Raw genomic sequence first — 21,868 nt, 5'->3', positions numbered from 1 at the left:
GCGGTCATCAAAGACAGTGCCCAGAATTTTTGCAATAAAAAATACTATACGTAAACAATGAACAAATTTTATAACTTAAAGATATATCCCCAGGGGATATGGGGGCCATATTTTCTCCATAGTTAGGGCATTATATCTCACAATTTTGATCGAAGGATTTAAGGAAAAAGGGGTGGTGAATGACAGGGGGAGGGCTAATTGCGCTCCAATCTTTTTGGTCACTTTAAAAGGGCACTAGAAATTTTAATTTAAATCGGAATAAGTCCTTTTCCAATAACATAGGTCTATTGGTTCGATACAATAAACCCTTGGTAAAACAAACAAAAAATTACAACAAATAAACACGTATCCGTGATCTTTCTTCTTGCAAAAAAAAATACAAAATTTCACATTTTTGCAGAAGGGAGCTTGGAATTGCTACAACAGGGTTGTAGTAATCTATCTATGAACAAAAATCTATGAATAAGCCTTGCAATTTGTACTTAGCATTAGAAGCTTACAAAATAAGTCTCTGTAGTTAATTTGTGACAGAGTTCATGATGTTTTAACCTTTTTTCCATGACATTTCGATGGCAATTTCCATATTTCTTCGGATTTCGATTTGATCGTCGATTTATGAAAACTAAATTTTGTTGGATGGATGCTAGACTGAGTATTAACTTAGTTGCATCTTTCTTCTACATTTATTTTTTGGGGTCATTGTCTTTTTTTGTAATACAGACAAATTGTTCAAGTTTGTACACTTCTTTTTATTTGTGCTTTTACGACCTGCGCAAGCTACTTTTTTGCGATCTTGAGAACTTTTGATATTATTGAACAACATTTTAAAATGATTTATTTCGGTTTACGAGTGTTGAACAATTAGTCTATTTTCATCATTTGTGTTAGTTGAATAAAAGCTTGAATAACAGTTATGCTTCATCAAAAACTGTTGTAATTTGTATTAGTAAATCTGATGTGCATGTGTAATATATTGTATGTCATAATTAGGTAAATCGTTTCATGGCAAAATTTATAGTTTTCTCAGTTTTTTTTCTCATAGTGCTACTTTTTTTTAATTGTGTTAGAACATTTTCATCAGATTTCTAGTGGATAGGTAATCTATTAAAATTGAATTTTTTGTAGGTTGAATGCAAAATTGTGCTCTCAGTCTCGATAATCCAACTTTCTTGTGCATTTTTTCTTTTTTTTTTGCGCGCGCAATTTTTCGTGTTGCAGATCCATTTTTCAAGATTCTGTTCTAGGTATTATGTATATTTTTACTAAATGTAAGCCCTTTTTCTTAGTTTATATCAGATTTGTTTTCATTCTTTTAGAAACCATATATTTTAAGTGACTTGTTTAAGTTCACGGGGTCGAACTGTAAGACTGGTTTTTGAAATGAGTTGTGCTTCATAATGGGATGCTTCACAAAAAGCTGTAGTAAAGTTTTTCTTAATCAGCCTTATCTGCTGGTACACCCTCCAGAGGAGATAGGCAGACCATACTGTCAATATGATCTTATTCCTTTAAATAAAAACCTGATTCCATATCATCGTGTGGTGAAAACTATTTTTTCAAAACAAATTTCAAAAAATAACCCTAATCAGACACAAATTTATACAAATGAATATGTCTAAGGTAAGAGAGGTGGAGCAGCTTCATGCATTCCATCCCTGGACCTTAACTTTTATATTCTCCTTCCATTGGGGTCCTTTATTTTGTCTGCTGAACTGTGTACCATCCACCTTGCCCTAGATCTTTTATAGATTATTTTTTAGAGTCTGAAAGTATTCTCTCTTTAACTGACTCCCAATCTGCAATACATTTGCTCTCAAGTTCAAACAGAATTATTGATGATAAGGGCACACTTCTTGTGTGCGATCACACAAGAATTGTGATTTTTGTATCTTGACCAAGTCCCCTCCCCTCCTTTTTCATAGATTAAAATTTTGTTTAGTGTCATATCGGGAAAATCTAAATATTGGTTATTACAAGGTCTAAGAATTTAGTGTACTTGTGCATAATATGGTACCCACAAAAGAAGTCAAGTTTGGTTAATGCTAATAAAAAAAAATTGGATGAATATATAATAGTTTAGAAACAAATTTGGGCTATATATTTGCACGTTGGGGGGTTGGAGGGTGGTAGAACATGCAAATATTAAATACGTAACCTAACAAAGGTAACTTTCTCTCCCCCCCCTAAACCCCAAAAAACAACAGTTTAAATATTGTAAACGCAATGGAAACCACGCTTTGTATTCCATTTCTCTATTGCAAATACCCGTTTGTCGGGTTTTGTGTCTGGTTTCCTTGATACAGTTATAGCGGTGGGTACCAGACTGCACAAGTACCGAATTTAGTTACAGAAATACGATAGGCCTACCATAGAGGCAGGCAAATGAAAAAAAGGTATTTGTTTGCTGTTTGAGGAGTTCTTGTATTCGAGTTTTGTGTTTTATGTTTCAGCAATGGTAGCATAGGGGCTAGATCAAAATTATATATGGAAGCTTTATTACCCCAAATTCTGGTCGGAAGAAGATCTCATGATATGGCAATCCGAGAGCCATTTCTAAACGAGTTGACGGGTAAATAAAACTGCATACATGGCTTCAAAGATAAAGTAATTTGGAATTAATGTTTATTTACTGCGTACACTAAAAAAAGTCTCAAATGCTGAAAACGAATGCATTTATACATATGTATGTTATTATTATATACTGGAAATAAATTTATACTTCTTAGCTGACCTTGTCACTGAAATTATCCTGTCTAGATAATGCTAAAACCGTGGTAAGAGTTTCTTCAAAAAAAAAAAAATCATTTTTTTGAAGGTCAGCCTGGGCCAAAAGATAAAAGGAAAGCCCCATCTTTATGAATTTTCAAACCCCTTCATGCATAGAACGGTGCGCGATTTCGTAAGGAGTACAATTGCTTCTGTCACGAAAGAAGAAAATACAGACTAGGACTTAGTTAAGGCTCAAAAAGTAATTATGGTGCTTAGAAGTACCGCCGATTACCATAATCTGCAAGCCATTTCTTAACGGATCAAAGGCAGGGGCGTAATTTGCTATGGGACAGGAGTGGCAAATGGTCCCTCTGCACCCAATTCCCCCCCCCTAGACCTCAGTTTGCCCGCCCAGCTGAAATTTAGTTTCTGAAAAAAATCTTGTCACTAAGATAAGCCTGCAAAATACAAGTATCCAGAGAAACAGGCAGTTTTCTTTAGTATATTTTTGTCTTTACGGTAATATATGGAACATTTCTCAGTTTTAAATGTCATTTTCATTTGATTTGGGAAAATTGGCTCCAACTTTGCCACCCCCCCCAGGATTTTGACAAAATTACGCAACTGATCGAGGGGCAAATAAAATTGATTGCATGACTTCTAAGCAAGACAGTATCTGTTTGGTTTTCTTTTTTTTGGGGGGGGGGGAACCATGAAAATTTGTTTATATATTTTGGTTGAGTTTCTACGAGTCTGACAAAAATTCCAGAGGGGTTAAACCACCTCTCAATACGGCCGTGCTTCTGAGAAAATGTTTCAGTTTTTAACGAGTTAGGCAAACCCAATGAAAAATCAAGTTTCGAATTAGGTTTTTAACGAAAGTTTATTTTAGCTACTCAAGTATGTATTGTGTCAGCTATTTCCCTTCTCAGACGGTTCCCCCTCAGAAAAATTCTCCCCGCGTATAAAATTTTCCTCAATCAAAATGAACCTCATTTCTTAAAATTACCAGTTTATTTAAAATCACCTGTGACTCATTCTTTTTACTTTTCCTCCATCAAGGTACAAGGCCTTTTGCATAGAAACATTTGCTCCAATCTATTCATTTGAAAACTTCAACCAATTCTTGCTCCCTTCTTACTAGTCAAACCACACATTCTTGATGACAACTAGTCATGTGTAAGAATTTGCTAAATGTTAGATTCTTGCTAAAATGTTACAGATTATTGCCACTAGATTAAGTAATCTCTATGCTTTTTAACTTTCTGGAAAGAACATCGGAATTGGTAACCTGTATATTATTCAGCAAAGTAACAACCCTTTACACAGAGACATGAAAACACTGCCTTAATAAATGTAGGTCATTCCTTTTAAAACCTCTTAATTTTCGAAGCCATTTATTATCCAGGTTGAATTGTATGCTTTTTGTGCATCGACACCGGTCACCCCTTAATAAAAAAGGATAGAGAGAAAAAGGAAAAAAGAAAGAAAGAGTAGAAGAGAGAGAGAGAGAGCGAGAGAGAGAGAGAGAGAGAGAGAGATTCAAGGAGTCCTTTTTCCTGCTTAAACTAATATTTTCCATCCAAATTATAACTTAGCATAGAAAAACACACAAACACATCCCCTCTCCCCCAAGAACTGGAAATAAAGCGAAGTCGACAATAGAATAGGGACTTTACCTTACTTCCTCCTCCACTTTGTCTAAAAGTTCCAGTATATAACGAAGCTGACTCTTCGAATTAAGTGAAGGTTCATTGTATGCATCGAAGTTTATTGCAGCTGCTACAATATCTCCACTCAAGTTTTTAATAACAAAACTGCAAAGAAAAAAAAATAATTAGTAGAGTCTGAGTAGTAAGCTTGTATAAGATTTGAACGGCACAAGAAACGGGACAAGATAATAGTGTATACAATATGAACGATACATGAAACGGGACAAGAAAAAATACATTGAATTGCACAAGAAAACCCATGCCTTTGACAATATATTTAGGCATGGACATTTTAAAAAGCTGACACGCTATAATGCATGTTATGAAACCATAGTCAAGGTTCTATTGCACAAGGAATGTGCGTCGTAAGTTCACGTGGACATTTTTTTTTTTTCAAAAAAAGCTGGCATGGTATAATGTGGTCCAACATGTTTTGGGAGTATGCTCGAAATTATATAACTCAAGCAGAGTGTTTTTCGAGCCAACATTCATTTTTTAGGAGGCCAATCAGAGAGTGTCTGATTCAAACTTTTACCTTGAGCATCGACGTTGTTAGCAGAATTTCAAAAGGATCGTTTATGAGTGCTAGTTTATCTGATGAAATAATTTATGTCGTATGATAAATTTAATTTATTTTTTTTAATGCAGTAGTATTTCAGTAAGGACACTCGATATCCTAAAAGTATTTGATTCAAACTTTTACCTTGAGAATCGATGGTGTTAGCAGAATTTCAAAAGGATCGTTTATGAGTGCTGGCGTATCTGATGAAATAATTTAGGTCGTATGATAAATTTAATTTATTTTTTTTAATGCAGTAGTTTTTTAGTAAGGACACTCGATATCGTAAAAGTGTCTGATTCAAACTTTTACCTTGAGCATCGATGTTGTTAGCAGAATTTCCAAAGGATCGTTTATGATTGCTAGCGTATCTGATGAAATAATTTAAGTCGTATGATAATTTTTTTTAATACAGTAGTTTTTCAGTAAGGAAACTCGATATCCTAAAAGTATTTGATTCAAACTTTTACCTTGAGAATCGATGTTGTTAGCAGAATTTCAAAAGGAACTTTTATGAGTGCTGGCGTATCTGATGAAATAGTTTTGGTCGTATGATAAATTTAATTTTTTTTTTAATGTAGTAGTTTTTCAGTAAGGACACTCGATATCCTAAAAGTGTCTGATTCAAACTTTTACCTTGAGCATTGATGTTGTTAGCAGAATTTCAAAAGGATCGTTTATGAGTCTGGCGTATCTGATGAAATAATTTTGGTCGTATGATAAATTTGATTTTTTTTTTAATACAGTAGTATTTCAGTAAGGACACTCGATATCCTAAAAGTATTTGATTCAAACTTATACCTTGAGAATCGATGTTGTTAGCAGAATTTCAAAAGGATCGTTTATGAGTGCTGGCGTATCTGATGAAATAATTTAGGTCGTATGATAATTTTTTTTTAATATAGTAGTTTTTCAGTAAGGACACTCGATATGCTAAAAGTGTTTGATTCAAACTTTTACCTTGAGCATCGATGTTCTTAGCAGAATTTCAAAAGGATCATTTATGAGTGCTGGCGTATCTGATGAAATAATTTAGGTCATATGATAAATTTAATTTTTTTTTTCAATGCAGTAGTTTTTCAGTAAGGACACTCGATATCCTAACAGTGTCTCATTCAAACTTTTAACTTGAGCATCGATGTTGTTACCAGAATTTCAAAAGGATCGTTTATGAGTCCTGGCGTATCTGATGAAATAATTTATGTCGTATGATAAATTTAATTTTTTTTTTAGTACAGTAGTTTTTCAGTAAGGACACTCGATATCCTAAAAGTATTTGATTCAAACTTTTACCTTGAGAATCGATGTTGTTAGCACAATTTCAAAAGGATCGTTTATGAGTGCTGGCGTATCTGATGAAATAATTTAGGTCGTATGATAAATTTTATTTATTTTTTTAATGCAGTAGTTTTTTTAGAAAGGACACGCGATATCCTAAAAGTGTCTGACTCAAGCTTTTACCTTGAGCATCGACGTTGTTAGCAGAATTTCAAAAGGATCGTTTATGAGTCTGGCGTATCTGATGAAATAATTTTGGTCGTATGATAAATTTAATTTTTTTTTTAATGCAGTAGTTTTTCAGTAAGAACATTCGATATCCTTAAAGTTTTTGTGTCTAACTTTCACATTGAGAATTGATGCTGTTAGCTGAATTTCAAAAGTTTCGTTTATGAGTACTGGCGTACCTGATGAAATAATTTAGGTTCCATAATAAATTTAATTTATTTTTTTTAATGCAGTAGTTTTTTAGTAAGGACACTCGATATCCTAAAAGTGTCTGATTCAAACTTTTACCTTGAGCATCGACGTTGTTAGCAGAATTTCAAAAGGATCGCTTATGAGTGCTAGCGTATCTGATGAAATAATTTAGGTCGTATGATAAATTTAATTTATTTTTTTTAATCAGTAGTTTTTCAGTAAGGGCATTCAATATGCTAAAAGTGTTTGATTCAAACTTTTACCTTGAGCATCAATGTTCACACACACACAGAGAGACGACACACACACACAGACAACACACACACACACAAACACACACAGAGACAAGACACATGCACAGAGACGACACACACACACAAAGAGACCACACACAAACACAGAAACGACAAACACACATAGAGACGACACACACAAAGAGACGACACACACACAGATACGAAACACACATAGAGATGATATACGCACAGAGACGACACAAACACAAAGACAACATACACAGAGACAACACGCACAGAGAGACAACACACACACACAGACGACACACACACATAGCGACGACACACGCACAGAGACGACACACACAGAGACGACAAAACACAGAGAGAAGACACACGCACATAGACGACACCCACAAAGAGACGACACACACACACACACACAGAGAAGAAAAACACACAGAGACGACACACACAAAATAACAACTTAAACATAGAGACGACACACACACAGAGACGACACACACACAGAGACGACACACATAGAGAGACGACACACACACAGAGAGACGACAAACACAGAGACAACACACATAGAGAGACGACACACACACAGATACAAAACACACAAAGAGACGATACACGCACAGAGACGACACACACACAGAGTCGACTCACACACAGAGAGGACAAACACACAGAGACGACAGACACAAAGAGACGACTCACACACAGAGAGGATAAACACATAGAAACGACACACATACATATGCATACACAGAGACGACACACACATAGAGACAACACAGACACAGAGACGACAGACACACAGAGACGAAACACACACAGAGACGAGGCATACACAGAGGCGACACACACACCAAGAGAGGACAAACATACAGAGAAGACACAAAAAAAGAGACGACACACCCACAGAGACGACACACACACAGATACGAAACACACATAGAGATGACACAAACACATAGATACAGAACAAACACACACACACCCACAGAGAAGACACACACACAGAGAGGACACACACACACACACACACAGACGACACACACAGAGAGACGACTAACACAGACAGATGACACACACACAGAGAATAGACACATAGAGGGACAACACACACACACACACACACACAGAAACGACAAACACACAGAGACAACACACACAAAAAGATGACACAAACAGATACGAAACATACAAAGAGACGACACACGCACAGAGACGACACACACATAGAGCCGACTCACACACAGAGAGGACAAACATTCAGAGACGACAGACACAAACACACAGAGACGACAGACACAAAGAGACGACTCGCACACAGAGAGAACAAACACACAGAATCGACACGCACACACACAGAGACGATACACACATAGAGACAACACAGACACAGAGACGACACACACACAGAGACAAAACACAAACACAGATACGCCACATACACAGAGACGACACACACGCACACAGAGATGACAAACATACAGAGAAGACACAAAAACAGAGACGGCACACCCACAGAGATGACACACACATTGAGACGACAAACGTACAGACACGACACACAAACAGAGTCATAGTGAGAGAGATATCCAAACAGTTGGGTTGATCTAGGTTCACTTAGAGTGGCGCGCCACTCTAAGTAAAAGTAAAAGTTTGAATCAAACACTTTTAGCATATCGACTATCCTTACTGAAAAACTACTGCATTAAAAAAAAAAAAATTATCATACGACCTAAACTATTTCATCAGATACGCCAGCACTCATAAACGATCCTTTTGAAATTCTGCTAACAACATCGATTCTCAAGGTAAAAGTTTGAATCAAACACTTTTAGGATATCGAGTGTCCTTATTGAATAACTACTGTATTAAAAAAAAAATTATCATGCGACATGAATTAGTTCATCAAAGACAGGTCAGCACTTATAAATGATCCTTTTGAAATTCTACTAAAAATTTCGATGCTCAAGGTAAAAATTGAATCAAACATTTTTAGGATATCGAGTGTGCTTATTAAATAACTACTGCAAAAAAAAATAATTAAAAATTAAATTAATCACACAGTCAAAATTATTTCATCAGAAACGCCAGTACTGATGAACGATCTTTATGAAGTTCTACTAGAAACATCGATGCTCAAGATAAAAGTTTGAATCAAAATCTTTTAGGATATCGGGTGTCCTTACTGAAAAACTACTGCATTAAAAAAAAATATCATACGACCTAAATTATTTCATCAGATACGCCAGCACTCATAAACGATCCTTTTGAAATTCTGCTAACAACATTGATTCTCAAGGTAAAAGTTTGAATCAAATACTTTTAGGATATCGAGTGTCCATACTGAAAAACTACTGTATTAAAAAAAAACTAAATTTATCATACTACCTAAATTATTTCATTATATACGCCAGAACTCATAAATGATCCTTTTGAAATTCTGGTACAAACAACGATGCACAAGGTAATAGTTTGAACCATACACTCTTAGGATATCGTGTGTCCTTACTGAAAAACTACTGCATTAAAAAAAATAAATTAAATTTACTATACGACCTAAATTATTTCATCAGATACACCAGCACTCATAAACGATCCTTTTGAAATTCTGCTAAAAACATCGTTGCTCAAGGTAAAATTTTGAATCAAAAACTTTTAGCATATCGATTGTCCTTACTAAAAAAATACTGAATTAAAAAAAAAATTATCATACGAACTAAATTATTTCATCAGATACGCCAGCACTCATAAGCGTTCCTTTCAAAAATCTGCTAACAACATCGATACTCAAGGTAAAATTTTTAATCAAATGCATTTAGTATATAGATTGTCCTTACTGAAAAAATACTGTATTAAAAAAAAAAAATTAAATTTATCATACGACCTTAATTATTTCATCAGATACGTCAGCACTCATAAGCGACCCTTTTGAAATTCTGCTAACAACATCAATGCTCAAGGTAAAAGTTTGAATCAGACACTTTTTGGATATCGAGTGTCCTTACTGAAAAACTACTGCATTAAAAAAAATAAATTAAATTTATCATACGACCTAAATTATTTCATCAGATACGCTAGCACTCATAAACGATCCTTTTGAAATTCTGCTAACAACGTCGATGCTCAAGGTAAACGTTTGAATCAGACACTCTCTCATTGGCCTCCTTAAAAATCGGATTTTGGCTTGAAAAACACTCTGCTTGAGTTATATAATTTCGAGCATACTCCCAAAACATGTTGGACCACATTATACCATGCCAGCTTTAAAAAAAAAATGTCCACGTGAACTTACGACGCACATTCCTTGCGCAATAGAACCCTGACTATTGTTTCATAACATGCATTATAGCGTGCCAGCTTTTTAAAATGTCCGAGTCTAAATATATTGTCAAAGGCATGGGTTTTCTTGTGCAATTCAATGTATTTTTTCTTGTCCCGTTTCATGTATTGTTCATATTGTATACACTATTATCTTGTCCCGTTTCTTGTGCCGTTCAAATCTTATACAAGCTTACTACTAGTCTGTCACTGCAGAAAGGATAGCGTTTTATCAAATGAAATTGGAACAAAAACTTTGAAAAAACAGAATAATTATCAATAATTCAGTTATGAGTAGGGTAAGTTTGTGAAATATACTTTCACTTCTTTAGCGAATATATTTAGAATAGAAATTATTAATTGTGTTAATAAATTTTTACAATTTTTCGAAAGTTTATTTACGGAAGCTATTGAAAAAAACAGGGTTTATCTAAAAATTTACAAAAAAATGCAAAATGACAAACAAAAGTCTCCGAGCAATGTACCGATGAATTCATCGTGTAAAATAAATTTGTGTAGTGAATGTTCTCAATTTAATTTAACTTCTCCTGATGATTATCAAACAGTTCGTTATAGCACCTCAATAGTAAGCGAAACTCTAAAAACGGAATTTTGATACCAACAGATATATCAAACGAATTGGCTTATTATGCTGATCCCAAATATATAATTTTCATTAAGTTTAGTGTTATTCATCGAAGGCTACGATCCTTAGAAAATTATGCTAATTCTCGAAAATGGGGGGAAAAAACCCCTAAAAGTCAAAGAATTTTAATGAAAATCACACCATCAGATTCATTGCGTCAGAGAACCCTACTTTAGAGGTTTCAAGCTCCCATCTGCAAAAATGTTGAATTTTGTATTTTTTGCCAGAAGAAAGATCACGGATGCGTGTTTTTTTTTTCCAGTGATGATCGTATCGTCCCAGTAATGCTAAAATATCGAAAGAGGGCTCATTGGAACGAAAATTACAAGTTCTATTGCCCTTTTTAAGTGATATAAAAGATTGGAGGGCAATGAGGCCCCTCCCACGCCCCTGTTTTCCAAAATCGTCCGATCAAAATTTTTAGATTTTGTTCAGTATAGTTGAAAGGCCAAATAACTATGCCTTTGGAGATAACATAACCCCCCAGAGCCCCGAGAGAAAGGTCTTTACTTTATAAAATTTGCCCATTGTTTACGTATAGTATTTGTTATAGGGAAGTATATACATGAACTTTCTGCAGGGGAAATCTTCCACGGGGAGAATTTTCCATTGGGAGGGAAGTTTTGCAGGAGGTGAACTTTTCAAGGGAATTTTTTCACTGGGAAAATTTGCCAGAATTCCTATACGAAATCCTTTTTATATGTCCTGCTTTTTCTTTGCCGACTCAATTTTCCCTGTGGAGATATTAGGGGTAATTGTCAGGGGTAAATTTTTATCGGGATTGAATTGACTAGAGGTAGTTTCCAAGGGAAGGGGGATTCTTGGAGGTAGAGACAGATTTCTTTGTATTATTTAAAAAAAAAGATCAGAAATAAAAAATAACAATAACTTTTTTCAACTGAAAGTAAGGAGCAACGTTAAAACTTAAAAAGAACAAAAACTATTATGTATATGAGGGGGTTGCCCTGTCCTCAGCATCTCACTCTTTACGCTAAATATCGAATTTTGTCCCAATTCCTTAAGAACAACTCCTGAAACACCAAGGTGTTTAATTAGAATAATAAGAAGCTTTTTTAAAAGAACTAAAAAATTTTAGCGCGAAGAGCAAGGTCTTGAGGTGGCGGGAATCCCACTCATATGCGTAATAATTTCTGTTCGTTTTAAGTTTTGATGTTGCTCCTGACTTTCAGTTGAAAAAACCTGTTTTTTATTTAATTTGATTTAAAAGGACAACGCGATATAAACTCTGGATATAAACCTCTTTCTCTCCATAATGTCCAGCACAGCGTGAGAAGTTCGGACAAAATAATATTCTAAGCTTATTTTGATATTATTACTCTTCTAGATGAGTTCAGCTGTCTTAATCACTTTTACTTCTAATTGCTTTAACTCTCATCGATATACTTTTGTGTATTTATTAAATAAAACAAATTTTCCACAAAATAAGTTTTTCAAAGAAAATAAAGAACCCCATTAAACCAAAAATTAGCAAAAACAAAATCAAATAATCTACCAAGCGTGAAACTGCCACAAACCAGCATCGATAAATGAATGAAACCCAAAACGAACATAAATTACAATAAATAATCGAGTCAAACTCAAAGCAAGCAGAAATTAACATGAGTAGGGCTCAAAACCCCTGTGCCTTCCCAAGGCCACAACATAATTTGCACTTCACTGAAAAAAATATAAATGTTTTTACTTTTATAACTTTCATAAATCAAATAATATTAACATTTTGATTAATAAATATCAGTATATATATATTAAACTGACAATCCACATTCATTTGTCATTTGGGAAAATAGTGGGCGTGAGAGGGGGGTTATTTGCCCTCCAGTCACTTTCGACTATAAAAAAGGACACTAGCACTTTCAATTTCCAATCGAATGAACCCTTTTTGAAGTTTCTACGACAAGGCTTTCTATAAAAAAAACCTTATATGCCCCCAGGGCATAACTTACAACCCTTGCCTTGAGGGCTGTGGGGGACAGGGAGTTTCATCCTCAAAAACATAACTTCCGGACTTTTTAACTACGTCGAACAAAATGGGTATCTTAAAATTTTGAATGGATGTGTTTGGGGAAATGGTGGGTGTGAGAGGGATGTTTGTTATCCTCCAATCACTTTCGACTATTATAAATGGACAAGCCCTTCTAATTTCCAATCGAATGAGCCCTTTTTGAAGTTTCTACAACATCGCTATCTGTAAAAACCCTATGTGCCCCCAGGGTATAACTTAAAACCCTTGCCCTGAGGGCTCTGAGGGGGGTTATCATCCTCAAAGACCCAATTTCTAAAACTTTTAATTACGTTGAAAAAAATGGCTATCTAAAAATTTTGATTGGATGTGTTTGGGGAAATGTTCAGTGTAAGAGGAGGTTAGTTTCCCTCAAAACCCTTTTGACTATTAAAAAGGTGACTAGCCCTTTGAATTTCCGATAAAAAGAACCCTTCTTCAAGTTTTTACGACAAAGCTTTCAATAAAAACCTTATATCCCCCCAGGGCATAACTCACAACCCTGACCCTGAGGGCTGTGTGGGGATTGTCATCCTCAAAGATATAATTTCCAGACCTTTCAACTACTTTGAACAAAATGGCTATCTCAAAATTTTGATTGGATGTGTTTGGATAAATGGTGCACGTGGAAGGGGTGTTAGTTGCCTTCCAATCACTTTCGACTATTAAAAAGGGCACTAGCCATTTCAATTTCCAGTCAAATGAGTCCTTTTTGAAGTTTCTACAATATATCTATCTATAAGAACCTTATATGCCCCCAGGACATAACTTACAACCCTTGCCCTGTGGGCTCTGAGGGGGTTATCATCCTCAAAGACCTAATTTCTAAAACTTTTAACTACGTTGAATAAAATGGTTATCAAAAATTTTGATTAGATGTGTTTGGGGAAAAGATGGGCATGACAGGGGGTTTAGTTGCCCTCCAATCACTTTCGATTATTAAAAAGGCCACTAGCCCTTTGAATTTCCAATCGAATGAACCCGTTTTGAAGTTTCTACGACAAAGCTCCAATCAAGTCTCCAATCAGCTTCGACTATTATAATGGGCATAAGCCCTTTGAATTTCTAATAGAATGAGTCCTTTTTGAAGTTTCTACGACAAAGCTTTCTATAAAAACCTTATATGCCCCCAGGGCGCAACTTACAACACTTGCCCTGAGGGCTGCGGGAGGATTGTCCTCCTCAAAAACATAATTCTATCTGGAAATCAACTACGCTGAACAAAATGGCTATCTCAATATTTTGATTGGATATGTTTGGGGAAATGGTGGGCATGGAAGGGGTGTTAGTTGCCTTCCAATCACTTTCGACTATTAAAAAGGGCACTAGTCATTCCAATCGAATGAGTCCTTTTTGAAGTTTCTACGACAACTCCTTTGATACGAAGTTCCCTGGTAAGGAAAAAAAAATAATACATTGTGCCAACATCGTTCTTTACTTAGGCACCGCTATTGTGCTGCTTATGATATCCAAGCAAACTAAATACGATGCCCATCATGAAAGTGACTCGTTTTATAAAAAAATGCTTCACGTATTTCTAAGAAAAATTGGAAATTTTGCTTCTAAATAAGAACAATGAAGGCCCTAGATGCTGCGTTTGGGAAAAAGTTAATTGACCCAAATATATTCCTCCCACACAACCACAACTTCTAAATACGCAAGTCAGAAATAAGTGGAACAAAATAAATTATTGTTATTATTATTATTATTTAAGTGTAAGGTAAAAGGGATGGTAAAACTTCTTTAAATTGGTTTGGTATTCGTCAATGATGAACCTCGATTTCAAGTAACTTAACCTTTTTACATAGACTACGTACTGTATCATGTAGACATAGCAGTAAAAAGCTCAATTTTAGGTAGAAGAAAAAAGGTTTAAATCAGGAAATCAACTAAAACTGTTTATTGGATTAAAAAAAAAAAAAATTTGGAAAACAAGAGTTTATTTTCATGTTCTGCCTTTTCAAACTCAAAACCTAATTCAACTCCTATGGGGGGTTCTTAAATTTTTGTCACCCTACAATCGGCCAGAAGGAAAGCCCTTCCAGGAAGGAAGGAAGGGTTTAAAAGCTGTTGTTATCAGCTTAAGGTTGGCTAGTGGTATTCAAAAAAGTCCACCAACAGCTAAAACTAAAGTTTGGATGCCCGTGATTGATGCACCCTTCGTGAGGAAGGGCTAAATTCTTGCTATCCGAATCATTCCGAAGAGCTTGTCAGATCTACGTTAGATATGCTACTGATAAGGGGTTAGGGCTTTAGTTGTGCTTTTAGGGGGTCAGTTTGACCGTCAATTTTTGGTTAATCCACAAATCAACCGTTTTAGAAACCGTTCATAACCTTAATAAATTGTCAAAGACAATCACTTTTGTCATCAAAACAGACAAGTTACGGATACGGAGAACTATAAGAAGCAGAATTATATAGCATATCATCACACCGTGTACATAATACTTAGTAGCCTAAAACGGTAAAGATGACACGGACTGCATGCGTTTTTTTGTGTTACATTGAGCTGTCCCTGCAACAATTCAAGGGACCTTGGAACTAGAGATCTAGTTTTCAACTGAGTAGAAAAGTTATATTGTGTGCAGTTGATACCATTCTCAGTCTGTTCAAGTGGAAAACTGATGCTGATCATAAGAGTCCCATCACGTCCTCAACTGTTCTTAGTGTTTTGAAACTTTTATTTTAGTTATGGTTAATCATGTCTTACCATGTTTTGGATTTAGAAATGTCAGGGAATAGACGGTCAGCCATATCGTAGAAATCATGATAACTAACATCCAAAAGCTTTTCCAGGTCTCCTTTTGTTGAAAAACTTTTTGCAAGTAAGCTAGAAAAAATATAAACAAAGCTTGAATTTGTTTTCATTTCTTTAAAATTAAATGGAATGATCAGAAAAAAAAAATCTTAAAAAGCACAACGTCAACTACAATATATATTAGCTAAAACTATACAAAGTATTTCGCTATCCAATCCTTGTCCGTTTAGAAATGTATCTTAGGTGTCTTTAGCAACTAATTGAAAATATAAACCAATACATATCTAAATTATACTTAGATTTTGTAGACTTAATTGACATCTAAGCATAAATTTCGTAAGATATAACGATTATCAAAATGGAGACTCGGTGATTAGAGAGATACATCTTGGTATTACGTAGGAAAATATAGAAGCCGCAGGAACGTGCGTAGGGTTTATTTGGGGGTAGGGAAGGGGCCAAGCCTGTAAAATAAAAAAAAACAAGCAGGTTTTGATTAAACATGTGATAACATGTTTAATCACAAAGACAAGATTTACTAGCACAAAATCTGGACATTTGGGGTCAAAATATATTTGTTTTGTTGGATTTTTTTTTTTGGGGGGGGGGAGGGGCCACGAGTTATTGTATCAAACCAAGGGTTCATTGAGAAAAGACTCATACAAACAAAGTCATTTAAAGTCCTACTGCCCGTTTAAGCAGCAAAAGAGATTGTTGTCATCATTACGATGGAGAGGAAAATCCGAGAAATCCAATCAGTTTAAAAATGTCAAGAGGTTATTTATAAGACCGTTTCAGTGAACATACCGCGGTTTGGTGATGCACTCGTTTTGAAACTTATGCAGTCTAGAGAAAATGAACGATTATTCTTGACGATTCATGTATCGTACTCAATTACAGTATTGTGAAATCTATACTTAACTTATTATAGATAAATACAACACAGGCAGAAACTAAATAAAACCAAAACAGTTTTTCAAATAGAAGTAAAGAGTGACGAAAAACGTTAAAACAAACGGTCGTAAAACTAAAGGCGGTGCTTTGGATGGGTTGGACCTCTATGAACCTGAAGTCGGGAGAACAACTTGCTAATTTCAGTACCCAAAAAATTTGAAGCTATCTAAAATCTGGTATGCGGAATGCTAGTTTCGATACCCAGGAAAATCAGCTAAGTAACGTAGATAATAAGATAGGTACCAATGGGATCCTTACTTTCGAAAACCCTTTTGCTGGGAAAAAACATTTAGCAAGTATTCGACAGAGAGCAAGTATTCGTTGATATACAGCCCTTCTACGCCCCCCTGTAGACTAGGTTGGATAGCTAAAGGTTGCTGCTCCACCCCTAGAGAGGTTTGTGGGTCTCTGGGGTGTACCACAGGCATCTTCACCGTCCCTACATCTTCAGGGAGAAATCCAGTTGCGTGGCCTCACCGTGGCAGAAGGGTGGCAACGGCCCTGCTATCCCGACCTTGGTGGACATGCAAAAGGCAAACATGCAGAAGGGGCGCCGTCGGATTGGGTACCTGTCGGTTAATATATTCCTGCGAATTCATGGAGATGGCAGAAAGCTATAATGACCAACTCTTCACCCCGAGACAGATTTTCGAACATAGAGCAAAGCATCAACAAATCCCCTTCGCTGTCTTCATCCACTTCATTACGGCCCTCAATTCAGTCATCCGGGGAGGAATTTTGGTGGCGATTTTAGAGGATTGTGTCCCACCTAAGATCATATGACTCATTCAGGCTTACTTTCAAAACACACAGGCCTGCATCCAGGTCAACGGAGAACTTTCATCGCTATTCGATATCGATTTCGGTATGAGGCAAGGATGTGGATGAGAGAGTACATCCGGGAGAGGATGTACTCTCTCCCGAACTATTCAATTGTGTCATCGATTGGGTAATGAAAAAAGCAAAGCCAAACTTCGAAGGAGTCAAGTTTAGCCCTGACTTCAGTACCACCGATCTGGGTTATTTCGATGTTGTTGCTCTTCTTGGCAAATCCGTTGGCAAAGCCCAGAACATGCATCTGAAAGTCTCCAAAGTTGCTGCCCAGCGGGGCTCAAGATTAATATTGACAAGCCTAAAGCTATGTCTAATGCCCCCGATATAAACTCTACCCCTATAACTCTTATCCAAAGGTAGATTAAAGTTCTCAATAAATTCAAGTATCTCGGATTGTACATTGACATCAACGGCCGGTATAAGAGGAAGAGCTCTGAATCTGTTGAAGTTTTACCTAAGTGATAGAAAATTATATTTGAATGATGGAAAACAAGCTACATGTGAATGATTTTGAGTCGGGAGTCTCACAGGGATATCCCCTTGGTGCACTATAATTTACAGCATACATTAATGATCTATGTGGAGTTTTACCTAATATTGTTGATTCAATAAACAGTGGAGACCCAAATGTGATCCCTGTAAAAGCGTTAGTTTTATTTGCTGATGATACTAATTTTACGGTATGCGCAAGAACTGAAAAAGAGTTGATCCGAGCAGTTGAACATGATATAAGTTTGATTGAAAAGTGGACTAGGTTGAATAAGCTGAAAATAAATTTTAAGAAGTGTAATTTTGTGTTGTTTGCTCGTTCTAAAACGTATTATCCTTGGATAGATAAGTTGATTTGTGGAAATTCATTAATTAATAGAGTGCACTCGACTAGGTATTTAGGCATTATTTTGGATGAGACGCTTAGTTTTTCTGATCATATAGATTGTATAACATCTAAAATTGCCAGTAATGTTGGAATTATTAGGAAATTAAAGCACATTTGTCCTTAGACTTTTGTATTTTTCACTTGTCCATTGTTACCTTTTATATTGCTGTTCGGTATGGTCTTCAACTTTCCAATCCCATCTGAAACGACTTAGAGCTTTGCAGAATTCTGCCATTAGGATTTTAGCAAATTATGGACCGAGCGATTCTGTGAGAAATGTGTATTTGAAACTGAATATTCTTCCTCTAGCAGGTAAATTCCTTTTCTATCGATCTATGCTAATGTTTGATATTATTAATAACTTTACCTCAGAATGTTTTAATGGCATGTTTATAACTGGTGTAGATTTTCACAATTATAATACAAGATATGCAGATGCTTTTCGGCGGCCGTAGTGTGAAACAACCCGGTCACAGTTCTCTGCTCGGCATGTTTTGCCGAGCTCCTTGAGTCATTCACCAATTGGGGTTGTGCGTGAGCATGACCGAAGTAATTTCCGGGGGAAATTGAGGGATTTTTGTGATAATATTTATCAGTTTGTTTGATTTTTTTTTTTTTTTTTTTTTTTTTTTTTTTTTTTTAGTTGTGCCGTAATTGAGTTTTTAGTTGCGTTGTTTTGTTTTCCCGTCGGCGGGGGATAATGTTTTGTTTTTGTTTATTTATATTGAATTATGTGTTGGAAGTTGGAGTTGGCCTAACGAACCGAAAGGTTCCTTGGCTTTTGTTTTTTGTAATTTATGTTTAAATAAAATTATGCTCCTGAAAAAAAAATGTTTATTTTCAATATTACGTACATAAGAAATTTGTCACAAAATTAGTTTTCAGTAAAGCGCCAATGACGCAGTAGGTTTTAGACTTTTACAGTGAGAGAAGGAGGTGATACCCAAACTCTTGTTTGTAGTGATTTTTTTTCGTTTCAAGCTTGATTTGCATATTTAATTTAAGTTTCACTCGTTTTAAGATTTATTTATTCATTTACATGAATATCTATTGTATGTTTGTTTGCATTGATTGTTTATTTAATTTCTGTTCGTTTTAAGTTTCATTTATACTTTAATAGGAGAATATTTTTTTTCGTTTTAAGCTCGATTTTCATATTCAATCTAAGCATTACTCGCTTTAAGATTTATTTATTCATTTATATTATTACTTGTTGTATGTCTTTGCTATGATTGTTTATTTAATTTCTGTTCGTTTTGGGTTTCATTTATTCTTAAATAGTAATTTCTAGTCATTTTGAGTTTGAATTTTAAAAGGTATTTGTATCTGCTGAGCTTAAGTTTAAAATGGCCTTTACTTTTCTTTGAAAAACTTATTTTTCATAAAGTTTTTTTAAATTAATATTTGTTCGTTTTTTATTGAAAAAATTTCAAGTTTTTCAAAATTTCTTTATTTCAAATCAAAGTTTTAAAAAAATCAAATATTCATCAAAGTATCAAAACTAATATCAAGGTAACAATATCAAAGGGAAAAAATTAATTTTTCTAAGCCTCGGACTTTTATTATCTGATGTTTGAACTACTTTTCACAAAATTGCTATCTCAAAATTTTTATAGGATGGGTTTGGGGAAAAGGGGCGTGGAGGGACTAGATTAAGCTTCGGTCTGTTTTGACTCTTTAAAAGTGAACTAGAACTTTCTATTTTCAATAAAATGATCCCTCTCTGAAGTTTATATGAGTATCCCTTCTATAAGAACCATATATATCCCCTGAGTATAACTTACAACGCCTGTCTCTGGGCCCTGGGGGGTTGTGTCGACCCTGGAGTTTTAATATCTGATGGTTACACTATTTTTAACAAAATGATCACCTGAAATTTTTACCAGATGGGTTTGTCCATCCGATACACCCAAAGGCGTGGAGGGCAGGAAGGGTTAGTTGCCCTCCGATCTTTTTTCCCTCTGAGAAAATGAACTACAACGTTTAATATCCATTCAAATGAACCCTCTCTGAAGTTTATACGAGCATACCTTCCATAAGAACCATATATGCCCCCAGAGCAATACTTACAACGCCTGCCCCGGCCGTGGGGGGGGGGCTGTGTCGACACAGTAGTTTTTCTTATGTGACCTTTGAACTATTTTTAACGAAATGACCATACTTAAAGGAGTTTTTGTTGTATGATATTTGAACTATTTTTTAAGAAAATCACTACCTCAAATTGGGGGGGGGGCAGTTGCCCTCTGATCACTTTGTACTCTTAAAAATGGCACTAGAACTCTCGATTTCCAATCCAATGAGCCCCCTTAGAAGTTTATGCGACGGCCCCTTCTATATGAAGTGCCTCTGGGAAAAGAATAAATGAAGTGTGGGGGAGGCTAGCTGCCCTCCAATCACTTTTGACTCTTAAAAAGTGAATTACAAATTTCAATCTCCAATCAATTGAGCCCTCTAGGAAGTTTATACGAGCATCCCTTCCATAACAACCATATGTGTCTCCAGGGCATAATTTACAACGCCTACCCCCAGGCCCTGGGGTGCTGTGTTGACACCGGAGTTTTTTTTATCTGAGCTTTGAACAATTTATATCAGAATGTCTATCTCAAAAATTTTTATTTGGTGCATTTACGGCGAGGAGGAGGGGGGCTTGCGGACCTCTCATTTCTTTCGACTCTTAAAAAAGTAATAAGACCTTTAAAGTTCAAATCAAATGAGCCTTCTCTGCAAAGTTTATACAAGCATCCCTTCCATAAGAACTATATATGCCCCTCGAGCGTTACTCATAATGCCTGCCTCCGGGTCCTGGCGGGTTCCGTCAACACAGGAATTTTTCTTATCTGACCTTTAAACTCTTTTTAATGAAATGGGTATTATAAAAATTTTATCGGACGGGGCTTGGGGAGAAAAGGGTGTGTGTGGGGGGGGGGCTAGTTGCCCTCGCATATCTTTTAACTCTTAAAAATTGGACTAGAATTTTCAATTTCCAATCAAATGAGCTCCCCCTGAAGTTTATACGAGCATCCCTTTCACAAGAACCATATACGCTCCCAGGACAACGCTTACAACGTCTATCCCCCGGGCTCTGGGGAGCGTTTTTGTTATCTAATTTTTGAAAAATTTCCAAAACACTGGCTATCTCAGAATTTGTAGCGGACAGGTTTGGGGAAAAAAGAGCATGGGGGGATAGTTTAACTCTCTTGAATGTTAAAAATTAAACTAGAACTTGCAATTTCCATTCAAATGATCCCTCCATGAAGTTTATACAAGCATCCCTTTCATAAAAACCATACATGCCCGTAGGACATAACTTATAACGCCTTCCCCTGTGCCCTGGGGGTTCTATTGAAACCAGATTTTTTTCTTATCCGACCTTTGAACTATCTTTAACAAAATGTCTATCTAAAAGTTTCATCATATGTGTTTTGAAAAAGAAGGCTGTGGGAGGGGGGGGGGCTAGCTGCCCTCGGATCTCTTTTGACGAATAAAAAGGAAGCTCGAAGTTTCAATATCCAATCAAATG

General features: G+C 35.7%; 1 protein-coding gene across 1 annotated transcript in view; it reads right to left on the bottom strand.

Annotated features, from left to right (window-relative positions):
* The window catches only part of e (nonribosomal peptide synthetase ebony), a 126,997-nt gene that overhangs the window by 11,851 nt on the left and 93,278 nt on the right, over positions 1–21,868 (bottom strand). The window contains exons 9-10 of the mRNA XM_089090889.1: positions 15,636–15,755; positions 4,389–4,526 (exon numbers count right to left, since the gene is read on the bottom strand). Of these exons, the coding sequence (XP_088947015.1) occupies positions 4,389–4,526; positions 15,636–15,755 (258 nt within the window). The remainder of the gene's footprint in view (positions 1–4,388; positions 4,527–15,635; positions 15,756–21,868) is intronic.

This window comes from Artemia sp. Qi Xiang Cuo, chromosome 6 (genome assembly GCF_049724085.1).
Source record: "Artemia sp. Qi Xiang Cuo chromosome 6, ASM4972408v1, whole genome shotgun sequence".
NCBI lineage: Eukaryota > Metazoa > Arthropoda > Branchiopoda > Anostraca > Artemiidae > Artemia > Artemia sp. Qi Xiang Cuo.
This window is presented reverse-complemented; position numbering and strand designations above follow the sequence as displayed.